This window comes from Camellia sinensis, chromosome 6 (assembly GCF_055761805.1).
Source record: "Camellia sinensis isolate YWXY chromosome 6, ASM5576180v1, whole genome shotgun sequence".
NCBI classification, from domain to species: Eukaryota; Viridiplantae; Streptophyta; class Magnoliopsida; order Ericales; family Theaceae; genus Camellia; species Camellia sinensis.
In genome coordinates, this window is record NC_138966.1 from 187,479,273 (window position 1) to 187,500,806 (window position 21,534).

General features: G+C 34.5%; 1 protein-coding gene, 1 long non-coding RNA gene and 1 pseudogene across 3 annotated transcripts; 2 read left to right on the forward strand and 1 right to left on the reverse strand.

Annotated features, from left to right (window-relative positions):
• The first annotated feature begins 673 nt into the window (after positions 1-673).
• LOC114316169 (Survival protein SurE-like phosphatase/nucleotidase) lies at positions 674-13,514 on the forward strand. Its single transcript, XM_028262830.2, has 10 exons — positions 674-926; positions 1,900-1,994; positions 6,622-6,686; positions 7,045-7,088; positions 7,593-7,670; positions 9,206-9,359; positions 10,080-10,256; positions 10,435-10,494; positions 10,575-10,700; positions 13,211-13,514. Exons 1-9 carry the CDS (start codon positions 784-786, stop codon positions 10,683-10,685), a joined length of 927 nt encoding a protein of 308 aa, XP_028118631.2. The 5' UTR covers positions 674-783; the 3' UTR covers positions 10,686-10,700; positions 13,211-13,514.
• LOC114316171 (4-coumarate--CoA ligase 2 pseudogene) lies at positions 5,421-6,516 on the forward strand (annotated as a pseudogene). The gene has a single exon (XR_014331352.1). The product of XR_014331352.1 is annotated as a 4-coumarate--CoA ligase 2 pseudogene (transcript).
• Positions 13,515-14,416: 902 nt separating the features above from the next.
• Positions 14,417-15,934, reverse strand: LOC114316172 (uncharacterized). Its single transcript, XR_003648096.2, has 2 exons — positions 15,722-15,934; positions 14,417-15,232 (listed from the first exon to the last, which is right to left on the reverse strand). It is a non-coding gene; the product is annotated as an uncharacterized LOC114316172 (long non-coding RNA).
• Positions 15,935-21,534: the final 5,600 nt, after the last annotated feature.

Below are 21,534 nucleotides of genomic sequence, written 5' to 3' on the forward strand. Positions count from 1 at the left end.
CTCCGATGATTTCGCTCTCTATTCCGATCGAAACTTGGACTCATGTATGTGACGTAGGGTTAAACTCTACTGATTCTTCGGCGATGGTTCCTTCCTATAAATTAAGTTAAATTAGGCTGTTAATCGATTATCTTAAAATCTAGTTCACAGATGCCTTGATAACACATCAGAGCATTCATTATTTTCTTAATCCAAAAAAACAAAAAAAAAGTCTCGCACAGAATTTTGGCCATATGTGATATTTGGTAAAATTTGTTTTAGGATAAAACGACATGGTTTTGATATATTTTAGCAAATTTCGGAACACACTAGTATTTTTATATATCTTCTATACTATTATAAAGTGAACACCTTTTATGGTATCCTGAAGCTTTACTCTCCTCATGCCATGTGGCAGTGTTTTTTATTTTTTTAAAAAAAGTTAAAAGCTTTACTCTCCTCATGCCATGTGGCAGTATTTTTTATTTTTTTAAAAAAAGTTAAATAAAGAGATGGGCAAGGTTTGAACCTTTACTCTCCTCATGCCATGTGGCAGTGTTTTTTATTTTTTAAAAAAAAATTAAACAAAGAGATAGACAAGATTTGAACCCATAACTATGGATTTAAGTATGAAAACTCATATCACTTAAGCTAAATACACATTATAATATTAATTTTATTATTATTTTCTTTTATTCCTATTTATTTAAGTACACACTATAAAGCGCAGCCGCTAGTATATATATATACACGCACGTATACGACGTTTTGCTTTGCTGTTAGACTGTAGAATCATTGCCGGAGATGGATTGTGGGGCCGACGCCGGTAATCGGCCGACGGTGATGGTGACCAACGACGACGGAATCGACGCACCAGGTTTGCGAGCTCTAGTTCGAGTCCTCGTCTCCGCTAATCGATACGAAGTTTTCGTCTGCGCCCCTGATTCGTACGTCCTCTCTCTCAACCCTTTCTATATATGTATATACTTGTGTGTTTTTATGTATGAATGCGAGTTTTGTGCATGTGATTGCCTGTGATTTTTTAAATGTTGAGCTAAATTCTTGTGAATTATGGCTTTTAACTGATTTAAAACGTTTTTCAAGTTTTGTTATTTGCATTTCAGTGAATTGTTGTTCATGTTTGGCTGATATCATGTCGTCACAGAGAGAGAGAGAGAGAGAGAGAGAGAGAGAGAGAGAGAGAGAGGTTTGGTTGTTTGGTTTGGCATGTGAAGTATTGCAGTTATGTAGAACAGAATTAGGAAACCAAGTAAGAATGGTGCTGCCCTAGTTTGATTTTGTAGTGGGTTTTGGTTATGAAAAGTAGGATATGTTCAGGGTTTTAAGAGGCAGAAGAGAAATTGGAATACTTAAGATTTAAAAAATTATTGGAATTGGCTGTTTCTTGTGGAAATAAAATGAAGAAGAGAAAGAACAAGAATCTAAAGGCTTTCACTGTTTCAACTTGCAAGGGTTAAGGTGCATCATCATACAAACCAATCTCTTCCATGTCTCAAAACTCAACTCCATTAAGATGGCATATTGAGCTTCTAAGAATTCATGTTCGAAAACTTTGCCTACTACTTAAACCACACTAGATTAATTAACACCACATAGGCACATATAACAACCCAATAACATAAACTTGCAATCTTATAAGACGCATGGACCGCATTCCTCTAATATAGAGACTCATGTTTGAGTTTCCTTAACATATCTGAAAAAATGATTTGTTAATTCAGGGTGAAGGAACATATGTAAATATTACGTAATTTGTAGTAAAGGATAAAAAAGGAGAATATCATTTTGTCTTGTTATTATTTAATTACAGCTTAACAGAGAATTTATTATGCATGCAAGAATTGACGTTTCAGATATAGCCTCATACCATTTTTCATGCGCTCATTGCACCTTTTCCAGGGAAAAGTCAGCTGTTAGTCATAGCATTACTTGGCGTAATGCTGTTTCCGTCAAGGAAGTAGAGATTGATGGAGCAACAGCCTTTGCAGTTTCTGGTTTGTTCCAATTTCCACTTCTCTATCTAGTTTTGGACTGAGCATTTCCGTGCTTTCACTTTAGTTAGCCAGTTAGCACATGACCAAATTGGATATGCTTGGTCTTTCTCCTTCCTTCCTCCTGCTTTGTTGTTTTAGTATTTTTCCATACAAGTGCTGATACTAGAATTTATGTAGGAGAGAATTTGTATACCAATGTAGAAATATGCTTTTTCATTCATGACGGGTAGATCGAAATTTGCCACTTACCATTTGATATTAGGGGACAAAAAGGAAAGAATGCATATTTAGAATTCAGAGTTAGCAAGTAAATAGATTCACCTAAACACAAACAAAAATGAAAGAATGCGGTCCTGCTTCTACATGGTGACAGGAGGCCTAATGGTTAGGAAGGTGAGGCTTATGCCCATTGTCACTGTTGACTTGTTTTACTAGACCTGGGCCTAATTGTGAGCTTTGTGACTGATATTACTCTTTTGTCATTGATGCTAAGGTTGGGCCAAAGAGCTGGACCGTGAGCTGTTCTGTAATAGCGTGACTTTATGATTAATCATGACATTTTTTTTTTTTGCTTACTCCAGAGCTGGGAAGAACAGACACTTCAAAATGGGTGTCGTGTCCGTGTCCAACATGTATCAAGCACCGGCACACCATGGACAAGCGTGTCCACGTGTCGAACATGCCATGTGTTGTGTCAATTATTTTAATTATTAATGTTTTTTTGAAAGACACGTTAAGCAAACTTCACGGACCTCCATGCGTGCCAATTTTTTTAATTATTATTTTTTTGCAGGACACGTTAGGAGCACTTCATAGATCTGCATGTCCTATGTTTGGACACACCTTATGACACCTTTATGGGTTTGTTTTATATAGAAAGTTGATTTGGGTTCAAAGTAAAATATATGGAAACAAAGAAGGGAAGAAGTAGAAAAAAATAAAATACACACTTATATACATTGATGTCTCTTATATCTTTGTACCCTAAGTTTATATTCATATATATAGCAAATAAGAAATATAAAAATACATATCTTTTTGGCCATATCCCCAGGCGTGTCTGTATCCTAATTTTTTAAAAATCGCCATGTCTTTGTGTCTGTGTCTATGTTTGTGTTTGTGCTTCTTAGATTCGAAGTATTGTGCAAATCAAAGCTCATAACGATAACCTCCAATATTTCTGTGTTTGTGTTAAAATTGATGTATTATTGATTGATATATGTTATTTATTATAAATGGTGAGGGGCTTCTTATATAGGAGATGTAGTGGAGTAGGTGGTAGTAGGTGGTAGTGGTAGGTGTGTAGTAGGTGGTAGTAGGTGGTGGTAGGTGTAGTAGGTGGAGTAGGTGATGGTAGTTTTTAACAGCCCCCCGCAAACTCAAGGGGGATAGGAACTAACCAACTTGAGTTTGGAGAGAGTAACAAAACAAGAAAATAATCTGAAAAATAAAAAATGGATAGGAGACACTGTATGGTCGTATCAGACCGTTGTAGAAGACTGTATGGTTATGGCAGACCGATGTAGAAGACACTGACTCGTGTCGGACCGATGTAGAAGACAGTTTATGGGGTCATGTCGGACCGTTGTAGCAGACAATGTTGTGACAGTTGTTGTGACAGTTTACAGAGTCTTGCTGGACCCTTGTAGAAACTAACCGGAATCAATGTCGGGACAGTTTACAGAGTCTTGTCGGACCCATGAAGGAGCTAACCGGAATCATTGTCGGGACAGTTTACAGAGTCTTGTCGGACCCATGAAGGAGCTAACCGGAATCAATGTCGGGACAGTTTACAGAGTCTTGTCGGACCCCTAAAAAGTCGCACCCTCAAAAGGTGTGCCCAATCTTTCAAAAGGCGTGCCATCAAAAGGCGTGCCCAATCCATAAAAAGGCGTGCCATCAAAAGACGAGCCTAAGTCATAAAAAGATGTGCCGGACATAATGGCGAGGCGCGTCACCACATTGGCTTGCGCGCCCGTTTTGTCGTCTGGCGTCAAGTGGCGCGCGATGCGCGTGTCTGCCTTGGCTATTTAACCAAGACGGATGCTGAGGCTGAGGCAGAGGCTAAGACAAAAAATTGGCTAAAAACCTCTGAGAAACTCTTCGTTGTCTTGAGAGAGATACTCTGTAACACTCTGTAACCAACCCTTCTCTGAAACACTCAGCAACCCATAACATGGCCTCTTCGTCCCGTAGTCTGCTCACTCTCTTTCCCGACCTCAACGAGTCCACAAGAGAGGTAACTGGTGCGGTTGCCCGTGAACCTCAACCAAGCGCCCCTGAGTTTGCTCCGTTGACCTTTCCTATGCGGTCTGTGGAGCAAAGAATGGCAGCGCAATCAGATATTGAGGCGAATCAGTATACATTGAAGTCATGTGTTGAAACCATGACTGCGGTCACAAACTTGTCGCACCGGCTGCAGAGTAGGACAAATGAGGTGCAGCAGTTAAATGCCCAACTGGCTTTGCTCCAACGCATGTATAAGGATGCGCGAGCAGAGATAAGTGTGCTAAAGGCGGAAAATAAGGAGCTGAAGCGGAAGGCCACCATGATGTTCCGATTTGGAGGTCCACCGTATGCTGTAGTGGAGGAGCAGGGAGGAGGCAACTTGCTTGGTGGTCTAGGAAGCACGGAGGCAACACCGTCAAGGGCCGCGCAGGACGGAGGCAAGAAGAAGAGACCGGCGGCAGAGTAGAGAAGAAAAATCCCGCCTGGGGATGTGGTTGTTTTATTTTTGTGTGTTTGTGTGTTTGTTTTTTTTTTTTTTTTTTTTTTTTTTTGTGTAAAATTGTGATCAGGGCGAAGTCCCGATATGAATAAAATGAGTGTATTGTGCAAATCCGAATGGCTGGAAGCTACAAGACTGAGCAGAAAAAATGAGATGGAATGAATATTTTTTTATTTATTTTTTATTTTTATTTTTTATTTTTTTTTAAAAAAAAGAAAAGATAAAAAGTTGAGGTTCAAGGAGAAGTTGGGCGGTGGAAAGAAGAAAAAGAAATATATATATATATATATATAAGATAAAGAATGTTTGGACGGGTCCTACCACTAATGGAAAAGTAAGATTATTAAGGTGCAAATCAATTTGTGTTTCGTTTTCTTTTCAAAAGATGAAGTAAAATAATAAAAAAAAGAAAAAGAAAGTTGAGTGGGGAACAGGAGTGTGTGGAAAGAATGAAAAAGAAAAAGTATGGTTGAATTGCTCAGATATGTCTTGGCCAAAAGTGTATCCAGCACCACGTGGAGAGATTCCCCAAGCACAGCGATCATCAGGGTCGGACCATAACAGATCACACATAGGACCTTCATGTGGAACTTCTTGAACACGATCAAAATTCTGTATATTATCAAGGGTGTCAATGGATGGGGACAATCCACCATGCAGACAAAATATTTCTGATTCAACCAGGGCAGTAAGTGGGAAATAATCAAAAAGATCTGTAAATATCTTCCAAACATTAGCATTACCCATAAACTTGAGTAATCTGTCGACTTTCATGGATTCCTCTAAGAATAGCTTCCAGAGTTGGGACTGCGATTTTGATTATGCAGGAGCTGATTCAGAGGTATAAAGTGACTATTGGGCCATTGGTGCCGCCGATTGTGTTGGCGATTGAGGTGGTGGATGATTATGATCTGTCGACGATTCGGACTGTGATGTCTGGTGCGGCGCCGTTGGGGAAGGAGCTTGAAGATGCTGTCAGATCTAAGTTTCCTCATGCCAAACTTGGCCAGGGCTATGGAATGACAGAGGCAGGGCCAGTATTGGCAATGTGCTTGGCATTTGCAAAAGAGCCCTTTGAGATAAAATCAGGGGCATGTGGGACCGTAGTGAGGAATGCAGAGATGAAGATTGTTGACCCTGATGCTGGCTTCTCTCTGCCTAGGAACCAACAGGGGATATAGGCTACATTGATGATGATGATGAGCTCTTCATAGTTGATCGGTTGAAAGAACTGATCAAATACAAAAGGTTCCAAGTAGCCCCTGCAGAACTTGAAGCCCTTCTATTCAAACATCCTACCATCTCTGATGCTGCTGTTGTGCCGATGAAAGATGAATCAGCAGGAGAGGTTCCAGTTGCATTTGTTGTGAGAACAAATGGGTTTGAAGTCACTGGGCGTGAAGGTGGTGGACTCGAAGAAATTTCAAAGTATGTGTAGAAAATTCTAGCGGACTAGGTTGAGGTCCGGCGGGCGACCAAGGTGAAGTTGCCGCCCGCCGGGGAAGCGAAAATATTAGGTTCTAAACCTGCTCTGATACCATGTTAAAATTGATGTATTATTGATTGATATATGTTATTTATTACAAATGGTGAGGGGCTTCTTATATAGGAGATGTAGTGGAGTAGGTGGTAGTAGGTGGTAGTGGTAGGTGTGTAGTAGGTGGTAGTAGGTGGTGGTAGGTGTAGTAGGTGGAGTAGGTGATGGTAGTTTTTAACAGTTTGTCACCAACTTTGTTCCGTAAAAATGTGTAAACTTTATATCACTATTCATTTTATCACAGATCTTCTCTTTAATACACAATATCATTATTTATTATCTTTATTGTCAATTACTCATTTTAGTTCCAAATTGCTTGTAAGACTTCGTTTTCTATAAATTAATATTAGATATATCTGCAGGAACCCCAGCGGATTGTACTTCTTTGGGAATCTCCAAAGCACTCTTCCCTTCAACGCCTGATCTGGTTGCCCATTTGCTTCTCTCTGTAGTGTGAAAATGTTAATGATTTCATTACTGGAGGCTATTAACTTAAATCATATATTTCCTGTCATGCTTCCACGTACTTTTTGGTGCATACTTAACTTGGGTGCTCTTCTTTAGCATTTTTTATTCTGTGCATCTGAACATGGAATCATGTTGGCCATAAAATGAGCCTGTGATAAACATTGAGATCTTATTGCTTTCACAGGCCACTATGTACTCTTCCCTGTTGGATAACACTGAACCTGTATCCTTGTTAACCAACTGCTCATCTCTAAATTATGGTCCCAATCTTGTTTTTCTTTTTGCAGATCTTAACTTATTTTTACCTCTGGTTACAGGTAATCAGCGGCATTAACATGGGTAGCAATTGTGGTTATCACATGTTAGTAGCTTCTTCTCCATGGTGCCTTGGCTCCTCTATGATTAGATGTCTTTTTACTATCTTGGATTTCTAAATTAGAAGTGCCTGTTTGGAAAGTCATAGTTTCAGTTTATTTGTCAGTGCAAAAGCCCCCTTGAATCTTTAAATAAAATTATGTAGAATGGAATGTGTAATCAAAGTGGACTTATCATATGATAGTGCTTTAATTGCATAGTGTTGTTGAACAGTTTGGTTCTATCATATGTCCCTTCAAATGGTATGGAAACAAAGTTAAGTAATTTTACTTTTGTATAAAGTCCAAACATGTCAAATTCAAATGAAAAAAAAGAAAAAAGAAAAAGAAAAGACTTCTCAACTTTTGTTGTCACCACTGCAGCTATTGCAGTTGCTGTGTTTACCAACTATTCTTTTGTCAGTTCTTCATTCTTTTATCTGTTGAATACACCAGGGGTCTTGTTTGTTTATGCTTGTTGCTGCACTGACTGGTTCTCATTGGAGTTGCAGTGTTTACTCAGGGACAGTAGCTGGTGCTCGAGAGGCCTTCTTTAATGGTGTACCTTCCCTCTCTATATCCTATGATTGGTATGTAGACTCTTTCATACACTCAATGCTTCATTTGGGAAAAAGGGTTTGTTAAACCAATATAACTGCACAGTGGATTAAAGGTAATATATTTAATTGGATCAAACTCAAATCCACATAAATTCGATCCAAGTAAGAGTCATATGTGATTAAATTTGATAATAATGCAATATATTTGTATGTATTTTGGTAGAATGGTAAAAGCTTAATAGTGGGTTCAAGTTTGTATGTATTTGTATGTATAAGAGTCATATGGGTTCAAGTTTTACAATAGCAACTTGTGCATATAATAGTGTTGAAATATGAATTTTTGTATTTATTTAAAATTAAAGGGTTGATATATTAAATTCAATATGACCCTAAAATGCTACAAAGCACTATTATGGTCCTAAAATTAATTCACTAGTGACCATAACCAACCAATTAACATATTTAATTTCTTTCATAAGAGTGCCTTAATGGTCATATTGAAGACAATCACTTTGATCGTAGTTTAAAAAATGGTGGCATGCTCAATGACGTGGCAAATTTGCTTCCATTAAGGCTGCATATTAATGTTCCTTTTATATAGCAAAGATCTAGAAAGTCATTTAGCAAATAAAAAAGTGTCTTGATTGCTACATGTCTTCAAGTGGTTGCTGGCTGGAAGGATGGTTTCAAAACAAACCAACAAATGAAGTAAGGCTCAAATTTGAAACTACCCATGTTGGTAGTAACAGAAGAAAAAAAATGATAAAGCCACCAGAAACCGCCCACTGACGAAGTGGGTGGTTTGTTCCTTCGATTGCCCAATATGGGCTGGGAGTTGATTTCTTCATGTTACTTAACATGGGGAGTGGTTGCAACTTGCAAGTCCTCGCTATTTAAATAGTGCAAGCAGTCACTATGAGGGAGGACACAATGGGCATTCTCTACACAGACCAGTTGGGCAGCGTTGGGTGAAAAAAAATATAGAAAGCAAAGTGAGAGCAGTTCAACACAGTGAGGGTGAAGAAAAAAAGAGAGACGGTATTCTGAAAAGAAGGAGAGCGTACCCGAAAAAGAATTGTTTCATAGGTATACTGTCTTCTGTAAATCTATTTCTCTTTCATCCTTTTCCCTCTCTTCCCATCTCTTTCTTTCTCTCTCACAGTTAAAAAAATCTGAATTTTCTCTTTTGCAAATCCTATATGAAAGAATTTACTGCATCAGGTGGGATAAAGTCTTCATTGACTAGTTGGCAACTTGGGACCATTTATATAGGTTGAAAACTTTTTAGCTGAGTTACAACCGATTTTTTTCTCCACTAGTCAATGGCTTCTCATAACATGATTTTGCAGTTTTAATACCTAGAAAAGTTTTACCTGAGTTAACTAATATAATTAATGCATCAAGAAAAATTGTTTATAAAGTTGGGCCATACACTATCTGGTCAATGTTGTGTTTTGTTGTTTCAACAAATACATTATCCTTGCCTCGTTTTATAGAAGTAATACATTTTTTGGATGGATGATCTGTTATTTTCTTAATGACTAGTTTGGGTGATTGACTTTCAGGATTGGCAGTACAAGCTGTATTCATGATTATGTACTGGCTGCTGAGGCTTGCTTACCCATCATAAATGCTATGTTGTCTGAGATCAAGAATAAAACTTACCCTCAAAAATGTTTTCTGAATGTAGATCTGCCAACAAATGTTGCAAAGCATAAGGTGAATCTTAGACTATCTTGTGGATGCCATTTTTGTGTCAACTAATTAAGAATGGGAATAAGAAAATTTAAGGAAGTTTCAACATGTTCACATCCAGTCAATGCATTAGCTCGCTGATCTTGTGGATTGAATCATTGAACCATTTTTTAGGCAGAGATTCTAGTAAAATGGGGCCCTCTCTTTAATATATAGCTGTCCCATGCTATGTATATGTCCTGCTTTGTTTTCTGATGAATAAAAAAAAAAAAAGTCTGTCTGCATATCTGTGCCTTGTCCCTCTTTGCGGCTGTGTCCATGCTATAGATACTGCCAATGGGATTATCTGTTGATATTTGCATCTTTCTTTCCTATGCATGCAGCGTAATAGATGAATAAGATGCGGTTTTCATTTTGAATTACACTGGCTGTTTACATGCATTCCTCAATTCCCCCCACCTCCCCCCAAATCCACAATTTTTTTCCCCCTCTTTTATAATTATTACACTTTAAAGTAGAAGGCATAACTAACCGTGCTTCATGTGAAATTTTTTCATTTTCAATGGTTGTGTTTTGTTTGTCTCCATGTTTTTTGGTTTTAATAAAACTATCTATTGTCATTGTAAATTTTTATTTTTTTTTTTACAAAAAAAAAAAAAAAAAAAAAAACTGCAATTCATGTTGATTGACATCATCATGGATTTTGAGTTGTGGTTTTAATGTTGTTTTGTGTTCTTCCTACAGGGATATAAGTTGACCAAGCAGGGCACAAGTATTGTCAAAATGGGATGGAGACAAGTTACTTCTGAGGCACAAGGGGGGAAAATGTTGTCAACAATGTCAATGGAAACAACTTCATCAACAAACAGTGAAACGGAGGACTCAGTTATGTCACAAGAACATCGATTATTCAAGAGAGAAGTGGGTTTTTTCCTTCTCCAACTGCCTATTTTTTATTATATTATTGTTGTTATTCTAGATTTGCATTTCTTGGGAAGACCTTACCTGGAAGCAACCCCCCCCCCCCCCCAAAAAAAAAAAAATTTCTTATTTGTTTGTTAAATTTTTAATAAAAACTCTATATTTTATGATCTTTTAGGTCAAAGAAGCCATTGTTGACAACAATGATACAGACTGCCGTTCCCTCCAAGAAGGATATGTATGTAATATTTTTTACTTGGTGAAACTGATCTGAACTTGGCAGCCCATGATTAACCTGATGATTATCCATCTTTTCAGATAACTGTCACTCCTCTTGGTGCCCTATCTCATGCAGAGATAGATTGCCAGGCTTACTTCCAAGAATGGCTGCCAGGTGTTGCTGAACGCTTTTCTACTTCAGCCTTATGATGGAGTTCTCCTTGGGTAAAAACCTGCATTTGTTAGCAAAGAAACTTACATTTGTTAGTAAAGAAACATTTCTAACCTCTCACATGGATGAGAGATAGAAATTCCAAATTTTCTCTAAATCCTATTTAATTTCAAGTAGTTTTTTCTATATAATTTACGACATCTTATATATAAATATTAAACAATATACAATATGTATATGTGTGTGTGTGTGTGTGTTCACGACGCTTCCCCATACACATTCAATTTTTGGATACATATTCCAATATCCTAAGATCTAGATTTATAAAGGTCCGATGTTTGGACACCACACCCACACCTGATGCTCGTACTAGAGTATGTGTAACATAACTTACAAGTATCCTTTTATTGAAGGGATGGATAAGCAATAATATTACCTCATTTTCATATATTTACTCCTTAAATTTCTTTTTAGATTGAACTTTATGTTCTTTAAACCAATAATGTTTGACATGTTGATGACAATAAGCTTTCTCTATTTTTATTTGTTATTCATTATTTATTTGTTCTTTTGCTATTTCAATATGTTGATTTTTTGTTTTTGAGTTTCTGTTGTCTGTAGATCCATCAAAGTTTGCGTTTTTCTGTTGCTTGTTTGTGCTATATTGGTCTCGCATATGATTGCCTGCAATAGGTTATGTTGATCCTAGAATAGGAAAATGAGTGCTCTGTTTACAAGACACAAGAAGTGTGCCTATATATCTTTTGCTTTCTCTGTTTGAAAATGCTGCCACCATTTTAATCTGGATTTTGTGAGAACCACATGAGATATCTGGGTCAATGCTCTTGTTCTTTAGCCTAGAACTAACATTCATTCGAATGGCCATAATTTTGTCTAGTGGTTTCAGTAAAAGGATAAAATACACTTTTCACCTTCCAACTTTCACCTGAATTTCAATTTGATCCCTCACATTCTAATTGTAACAATTGAGTCTTCAACTCTTGTTTCAATGTGGTCATCCCATCACCTACCATTTTAAGTTCGAGTGAAAGTTGAAACATGAGGAACAAAATGAAATTTTATTGAAAAATCGGACGGTGAAAAGTGTAATATACCTATAATTTCTTTCTTTGTTTTGTTTTGTTTTTCCATATTTTCATCTAAAGCATGCTCTCGTGCCCCTCACATGAGCACTTTCTGTCCAAATTTTTAACGGCGATTGACGGGAGGACCACATTGAAACTTGGGTTGAAGTGTGAGGAAATAAGTGAGGGACCGAAGTGAAATTTGGGTAAAAGTTGATGGGTGAAAAGTGTATTTACCCGTTAGTTGTTTGCTTCTGATATGTGGGCCTCAATTGGTGCATCAGTAAAGTTGGTTTCCCATCAGTTTGATACTTGTCAAAATGTAAAATAATAAAAATAAATTCCCATTTTATGAACCTTTCCACTAATGCACTCATCAGGCTCCAAATTATCCGCTAATTGATTGCTTCCAATAGTTGTGCCTTGGAGCCGAAAGTGATTATTAGTCATCTCAGATTGATTTTTTTGGTAGGAGGTTCTTCAAGGTGATAAAAAGTGCAACCAAAGGGGTTGAAGCCTTTTTTTTTTTTGATCGGCCCAAGGGGTTGAAGCCTTGAAGGCTTATATATAGTAATTTAGAGCATGCAATCTGTGAAGTAGGGGTATGAGTACACTAATTACTCTGGCATTTTCCCTTTAAAGAGCTCCTTTATTTATTTTGTTCTGGCTTTAAGGAGTTCCTTAGTGACTTAATAGCGATGAAGGATAATCATTTCTTTAGTGTGAGCCTGCTGACCACTTTGAAACTAGATGGGTTGTTAACTGTAGTCCTAGAAACCACTTGGATTTGCAATCGTAACTCATAACCATTATAGCCCATTTTTTTTGTTGTTTGAACAAGCAACAATAGAATTTTATTAATAACAAAGGATAAAACAAGTGGAGGACAAGAAGTCCTCATACAATGACTCAAGGATCAAAGCATAAATCTAACCAGTAAAAACTGGAAAACTAAAAGGAAAACATTCCACCACTAAGGATGGCAAACAGTAGCCCAATCCCTAGAAAATATGACCTATGATATATGGCTTGTTGGACTTTTGAGTCTGAATCTATTTTTAGGTGAAGCGCTATCATTTCTACCTTTGGGTAATTTGGATTACATATGAAGCATAGCTTTGTAGGCACCGTTCATCTTCAGACAATTTTAGCATTTTAGGTATTGGTTTCTTCAGTCAATTTTACATTTTATGCATATCAGACTTAATCTGTTCAGATGTAATGTAAGCAATCCTTCAGGACATCCACTCTAGTAACTCATTGGTTGTAAACAAACCGTCATAATGTTTCTAACTGTGTTCCCCACTTCACAATTGAAATAAGGACTATGCAGCCTCTCAGTACATTAGTGTTAATTTAATTTCAATGGTTATGGTTGAATACGAAAAGTTACAAAAATTCACTTATTTTTTCTATGATACTTAAAACTTCTGATAATCTCACTGTTCATTTGTGGCTGAAAATGCTGCCTTTTGCAGGATCTATGCATTTAAGCTGGAAAAGGGTTCGACGCGAGCCATGCTAAAGACACTCCTTGGATTCCTTGTGTGGATAGGGCAGCACCATTCTCACTGAATTGTGATGCTTTCAGGTGGTTCTTTCTTTCCATAAAGAACACTTATGAGACATTTATGAACCTTCTATTTCACTAGGTTGAAAACTTAAAATAGTATTTATAAGTTTATTTGTCAAACTAATAATATTCTGAATATTTCAAAAAAATTATGATGCTGTTTCAGTCACAGCACCCAATTATGAATGCTTTAAAAACATTTTCCTGCCTCTGTTTTCCTTGAAAATTGGTGAAATGGAGTAAGCTATGTTGACAGGATAATCAATTGTGTAGTTTTCCAAGAGTGGAAAAAATGTGTCATAGAAGTTGGCAAAACTGTGTCATTGGACATCTTAAGTTAGATTGCTTGTCAGAAGTGTTAAGGTTAAGTTAGTAAATACAAGTGAGAGAGAGAGAGAGAGTTGCATTTATAAAACTTCTTAGATGATAGCCAATGACAGTAAATGCTTGTGGGTGTATCACATATTATGATAAATAAAATATGGTAAAAAAATATGTCATCATAGTATTATTGTTTTATCAATATTGCAAATAGCTTGTGCTTGCAAGTTACAACAAAGAAGTGAAATTTTTGTAATTCTGATTGTGTACCATTTTTGTTGAGAATTGGCAAATTAAGTAATATAGATGGAGTAGGAATATTATTTATCTCGTTTGCTTGTGTAAATAAATAGATGTGAATATTAAGTTAATTATCTTCTTTGCTTGGTAACTAATAGATGTGAATAATATATTATGTTTATTATCTTCTTTGCTTGATAAATGATAGATGTGAATGTTAAGTTGTGTTCAAATATGGTGAATAGAAGTATACATATTATGATCAACTTCTGGAGAGATCAGTTTGGCCTCCTATTAGTCACATCTTTCTGTCTATCTTAATTTTGCAGAGAGAAGAGAAAGAAAAAATAAAATTACCTTCCACTTTATTTCTCTTTTTTATTTTATTTTCTTTTTTTATGAATACATGATCCAAATATAACCCTACTGTCATAGGATTCTAGTTTTGTAAAAAAGTAAAACTTTATTTCCTGTATTAGGATTTTTATTGTAAATTTCTATACTTACAGAAACATGAGGGTTCATTTTCATTTATTTTCTCAACAAATAATTAGATTCAAACATAGTCTAAAAATTTATAATACTATAAAGACTATGAAGATGACATGAAAATCATGCTGTCCCATCCATTCTATAGTTTTCACAAGTCAACCTCCTCTCTATCTCTTTGCCACCTCAACTGCTAGAAACAGACAAAGCAACAAGAAGAAGCCAAATAGAATGGAACTGCCTAACACAATCTACTATTGGTTCTTTAAAAAAATATTACAATAGTAGGCAGCAGATCATCTGTCTGGATCTCCCCCCTCCCTCAGCTTCAAGGTTCTTCTCCACTGCACAATCTTGTCATAATCATGTCATAGAGACTTGTTGTGTTGTAGAAAAGTGGCTTGAAACAGAGGGATCAAGAGAATCCGGACAGAGAATGTGGCCTCACGATAAGAAGCCTTTTCCCACTCTCACCCCCACCCCACCCCACCCCACCCCACCCCAGCCCGGAATCTACTTCATTCCTTCTAGGATTCATATTTTGAGGTTTTTTTTTTTTTGGAAAGAGCAGACAATATTTGAGTAAATTAGAAATACATAACTTAAAATATATACTTGCAAAAAGCAAAAGGGAAAAACCAACCAAAAAACTTAAACATGACATGACTTGTGATGTGTACATACTGAATATCTCTCATATGTTTTGTGGTGATGTTTGTGTGTGTGTATGTATGTATGTATGTGTATGCCTTTTTCTTCATTCATTTTGTTGATGGCAAAGAAGGTGCTTGCAACTCCACAAGTATTGACCACATCACCTGCACATCTTCACAGGGGCATGACTTCACATCCTCATATAGAATGTATATCCCTCTTCCTGATATATATGAATATATATACAACAAAACATGCAAATAGGTATGAGAAGTGAACGGATGAAGCAGAAGTACCTAAAAGAGTTTTATAGCAATCATAACTGTTAGGCAATGAATCAGCTATGAACCGAAATGTGCGAATTAGTCTATGCACTTGATTTTCATTCCTATTAATATACTTGAGTGTATTAGTCTAGGCTGATATTTAAAACTATGGTCTGAATACTCTTTTGCAATGCATATTAAGGTAAAGCAGTTGAAATAGAGAATCTCCTTGAAGTAGAAAACTTGTGCACGTTCTAAGTTCATGCTACAATAAAGGGAAAGCAAGAAAAAATAAACAAAATGAAACGTAAAGTGAAGGAAACATTTGATCTTTCTAGCGTTTTCAAGCAAAGAGAAATAGCCAAACTCAAAAGTTGAAGGACTAATGAAGAGCATGAGAAAGTATTAGAAAAGATTGGAGTTGTGGGAGTTAATTGAGAACATACTCTTCTTTTGAGCTGAGTGTAGTTTAACCCATAGCTTCTTCAATGGAGAGAAGAGGGACTGAAACCAACCCATTTGGAGAAGAAGTGGGGTGTGTCTCTCATGGTAGGTGAGAGAGGGGGAAGAAATAGGAGAGAGAGAGGTAAGAGAGAGAAACTGGTGGTTTGCTTAGACAGGGGTGAAGTTTAGGTCAGTGTGTTTTCGAGAAACATTACATTCTCTTGCAGGCCAATCATGCATATCACATTTCCTATTGGTGCAATGTCAATGTCACACCCTTTTTTCTCTTGTAGAAGAAGGTGCCACCTCACCAATCAGCAGTTCTTTTCACACTTCCACAATTCCCCCCTTGTATTCCTTCCTCGCAATCAGCAGTTTGTTTTTGTCCCAATGTTCTAATACACTCACATTTCATTCATGTTTTTGTCCTTATGTCCCGAGGCACTCGCGTTTCATTTACAAACATTGGTAAACAAATGAACATAGGTAAACAGGATAAGTTATCTCGAGAACGGAAATTTTAGAATTTTGAGGAAAAAGAGCAAAACAATCTAGCATATGTGGGATAATGTTAGTTATCCCAAGTCGGAAAGTTTGAACAGAGTTTGAATAGAAATCGAGATTACTCTATTCAAGTGTTTTCTTATTTGCGAATCAAACCCAATCTTATAATGTGTGCCCTGAGATTCTAGAGATTTCTATCATATAATGCAACTGTGAATGTATTTTTAAAAACTCTCTATTTCACAATATATGACTCTGAAAGTATTAGGAATCTCTGACTGTAAATATATTGGGATAGAAAAAAAAAATTAAATTTAAATAAAAATCCCCAACTCTCATAAACATATATCCCTTACATAAAGATTGGTTTTTTTTTTTTTTTAACTCATAGTTTTAAACATATATCACTCATTTGTGGGTTTCTTTTCCATTTTGGGACACTTGTTGTGTTTCAAGGAAACAAACCTCTCTTTTGAATAGTCAGGTATAAGTATCCATCTCGTATTGGTTCATTTGTACCAGAAGGGTCTATATGTGTTTATTGCTTGCCCATACATACACATATCTTATTTTTACGATACTCTTTGGAAGGATCAGATTGAGGGTACTTGTTTTGCACTTGTTAGTTGGAGTAACCAGAAGATGATTTGATTATTATAGAATTATATAGTTGTTGCAGATTTGATTTTAGATTTTTATGCTAATCTGAAGCTTTGTTTAAGCTGAACTTCAAAGATCTGATTTTTGAAAGAAAGCTTGTTTGGTATCATTTTTAAAATTTTTGTTTTTATTAGAGTTTTTAATAACTTATTTTCTGATTTTTTGGAAAAATAAACATAAAAAAGGTCTTTATGAATTTTTAAAAATTATTTCAAGCTCAAAACAGCAAATCATATGAAAATAATGATTTTTTTATTCATTTTTTATCAAACTAGTTTTAAAAAATTTTAAGAATACAAATTCTGAAACTCCTCAACCACGTAGAATTTTATGCATTTTAAAGGACTTGAAATACAAAAAGTCAATTTCTTAAGAAAATTAATATTCGGTGGTAGAGACAGTCTTTTAAAATGAATAGTAGTGGAAAAGATTAAACTTCAATATCAAAGTAGATGGATGTAACACCAAGGCTTTATTTTTTTTATTTTATTTGCATGTCGTTTTATGAAATTGACATATTAGAAAATTAATTGACCGAAGTTCTTGGTTTGCATATTCATTAAAAACAAAAGGCTTACTTGTTCTCAAATATATAGTTCTCTTTGTTGTAACTTACGTGATGTGCTACTATTTTTTTTAATTTTAGAAATTTATGTCAGAGTATTACTATTCGGTACAACTTTTATTTATAATTTATGAGCCAAAAATAACTTAAATAAATTAAAAATTATTAATTATTGATAAGTTAGGAGAAAGATTTTGATTATAAAATGAAAAATAAACCTCAAATAATCTTTTTGTTTTATTTTGTTTATTTATTTATTTATTTTTTTTTTTTGTTAACGCTAAAGTATCATTAAGTCCTACGAAAATATTAAAAAAAAATTAACCTATTAAATATTTTCATTTTTTAAAATTTGTGGCATTTCTCTTCAGCAAACAAGTCAGGCCCAATTCTACTACTTTGGAAATAGTGGTTAGGCCCATTGGATAATTGATCCATGGGTTAAGATCACTGTGTAAGATTGGTATATGTTCCACATAATCATGAGCTACCCTTTCATGTGGAAGTATGAATCAATGATGTAATAAAAAAAATTGAATCTCCGATAAGTAGTTGCAAGATAAGAGATGATTAACTTATAATGTGTTTGGTTGAGAGATTTAGGAAGGAATTTAGAAATAGAAAAGGAAAAGATATGTAAAACTATGTGAAATGTAAGTATATTCTATTTATATTTCATTTACTTTTTCTCTTTTTCTTTTCAAATCCCTTTTCAAATCTTTCAACCAAATACAGTATTAATATAATTTGTGATTTGTCGGAAATACCACGTAAGTAAAGTTTCTTAACACTCCAAGATTACCTACTATTTGCTTTGTTCAAGTATAATATAAAAGTCTCTGTTTACCCAAAAAAAATAAAAAAGTATAATATAAAAGTTTAAAAATTTCAAAAAATAATTTTAAATTTAATTTGTTTATTTTTCAAATTGATTTCAAACGAGTTTCAATCAAGTTGGGCTTAAATAGTTTAATTTTTTTACACCATTCTATAGTCAAGCACAAAAAATTAATAAATTTTAAAATATATTTAAATTTAATTTATTTATATAATAAAGAAATTTCAAATTAATGTTTAACAAGTGAAACAAAAATCATTAACCCTATATGTAAAAGACAAAATGAGGACTATAAGGGCAGCAAAGTACAGAGAGATAAACTTGAAAAAACTACTGGGCCCATTAGAGAGGCCTGTGGTGATTGTATTTTTGGTGGCCCATTATTTGTCTAAACTGGGGAGAAATAGTATAATCTAAGGGGGTGTTTGGGAAGAAAAAAAATAGCCTAATTTAGGTTAAAATTCACAAAAAGATAAAATAGGCTAAAATAGCTAACAAGACAAAATATCACATCAAACCCATAATCATTTCACTTTTTCTCTCACAAACATCACATCCAACCATAAAAAAATCCAATCATCTTCCTAAATACAAAAATTTTAGCCTACTAAAATAGCCAAAAACTAAAATAGCCTACTAAAATAGCAACTTCCCAAACGAAGCCTAAGTGGCTAAATAGATAATGCATATGATATGTCACATCATAGTTGCCTTGGCCTACTGGCAACTTGAATTTGTACCCAAATGATGGAGCATATTCAAATGAATGAGAAATAAATCCAAGTTTTTAAAAATGTTCTCTATTTAATTGTTTCTTTTTTTCAGTTTACATACAATCTCTACGTCACGAGTTTACGTTACTGTAGTGGGTCTAAATAATTCTTTGCAGGATAAGTTTGCGTTTGTCATTAAAATGTGTGCAAGCATATGAATTTTTAGATAGAGTTATCACGATACTTAGGACTATTTTGAAAAGATGATTATGACCAACTTTTTAGTTAAAAGTTTATTACAAGCTGATTATAATCAGCGTTTTGTGAGAGAATTCCCAAAAGACCCCTTAGATTGATTGTGTTGTGTAGAATTTTTTGTTTTTAAAATGTTAATTTTCTTTCAATGCAATTTTAGTTATACTATTTTGTCTCGAGATTATCTTATTTTGAAATTTCCTCCACAATATTTGATGGGCTTTTCCTATACTTTTCACACTGTTCTTTTATCTTATTTGGTTTGAAAATTTTAAAAATAGTTTTTTGAATTTTTAATTCGTTTTTTAAAATATTTTAATCAATATATATATATATTTACTTTTAGATCCACTTAATCTTGATATACTTAAGAAGTGTAAAATTTTTACCAAAAAATCTTTAAAAAATTCATTGACTACAATAAAACAAGAAAATGTACTAGATTTTCATATTTTTTAACATGTTTTGTATTTAATGAATTTTTTAATTTTTTTTCACAAATATTATATTTTTTTAAATATATCTAAAAAATAAAAAATTTACATAAAATATTAAAAAATTCGCTATAAAATATAAAAATAAAAAAGAAAAACTCAGGGTTCGTTTGGTTTGAATTTCCCAAAAAATTTTGGGAAAATTTCTCTACAAATGAGTTTTCAGAAAAACTCAAACCAAACAAATTTTCCCAAAATTTTTTTCCAAAACTTGTAAACCAAACAAGTTTTCCAAACAAATCTCTCTCTCATACACATCAAATCAATCACTTTTTCCAAAACTCTCTCACAAAATAATTTTCCAAAACATCTTTCTAAAAAAACCAAATCAAACAACTTTTCGTACTTTTTATCTCCCAAACTCATCTCCCAAAATCAAACCGAACAAGCCCTCAATTTTTTAACAAATGAATTAAACCGAAAAAGGTTAATACATAGAAGCCCAATGTACCTATATATAGATTGACTGGGCACCAAACCCCATTGCATATGCCCCATCTACATGATGCCCAATTCAATTCTCTCCTTTTTTTTTTCTTTTTTTTTTAATATATATTTTTTATAGTAATAATAGAGACCCCATAAAACACAACTCTCATGACACGCAAAACAATTTGGACCATTCATGTTGCTGTCAAAGATTAAAAAAAAAATTAAACATATCAATAATCAATACATCAATGAGTATTGTGGAGTGAGGGTCCTCCTTTTGTGAGATCCCAAACATTTTCCTATTTTTTATTTCTGGTATTGTACTTCTCAATTATTTTCTGATATTTTACCAACAGTGTTGGTGGTGATAAGGTAACAGGTTACAGGACACTCTCTCTGTCTGTCTCTTTATTTTTATAAAAATTTATACAGGTCTGCCACTAGAATGATGTCAGTTAAATTTCTCTAATTAAATATTATTTTGATAAACAGTATATTTTAAATTGTTTAAATTTTAATACAGTTACATAATCCTTTAAATAAATATTATATATATTATAGGTAAATTAAAAATACACTATTTGAAATTTGTTTAAAATACGGATTGTTTCTTATGGTTTGAAAACTTACAAATACTCCCTTGAAATAAATTTCTGAATAAATTATCTGCTCTCTCATACAACGATAAAATTATCTGAATTATTAATTAAAATAAATTTCTGATATTATTATAAAAAACTATTATTTGACTTGATAATTTATTAATAAAATGAATCATTTATTATAAAATTATAAATTTCAAGGAACAAAGAACAAATCGTAGCTCAAACAAATTTCAGATAATATTTATAAGTTATTTATTTTTTATTTATACATCATTACTCTTCAAAAACCTGTTCTTAGATGGCAAGCTTTTCATGATTGTTGAAACTAGGGCAAAGACCACCTTTCATTGGTTAGGCTTTAAAAAAAAATGAAAGAAAGAAAGAAAGAAAATATTTACAATTTGAACTCAAAATGTTGCTTTATGCATGATTGATGATGACAGTGTAAGAGGAGCTAATTTAAGCCCACTAAATTATTTAGGCCCAATAGTCCAAGATTAGTGAGCCCGAATTTATCGCAAGTCCAAGATTGGTGGGCTTGGATTTATCGCCGTCAAACGGGCTGAATGGCTCTAAGCCTCGAAAGGGTTCGGATCCACGAACCTAGAGACTTACTCGGGCCCGGACTCGAAAGGGTATTAAGCAAGCCTAGAGATCCGAGGCACTCGGACTCGAAAGGATTCGGATCTACGAATCTAGAGATCCGAAGTACTTGGCTTCGAACGGATTCAGACGCAATCTAGAAGTCG

Bases quoted from the DNA above. Each gene is read 5' to 3' on its own strand.
- LOC114316169 (XM_028262830.2), top strand. From the start codon at position 784: ATGGATTGTGGGGCCGACGCCGGTAATCGGCCGACGGTGATGGTGACC. The intron at 927-1,899 runs GTACGTCCTCTC...CACCTTTTCCAG, and splicing joins TTCGTCTGCGCCCCTGATTC to GGAAAAGTCAGCTGTTAGTC. The intron at 7,671-9,205 runs GTATGTAGACTC...ATTGACTTTCAG, and splicing joins CTCTCTATATCCTATGATTG to GATTGGCAGTACAAGCTGTA.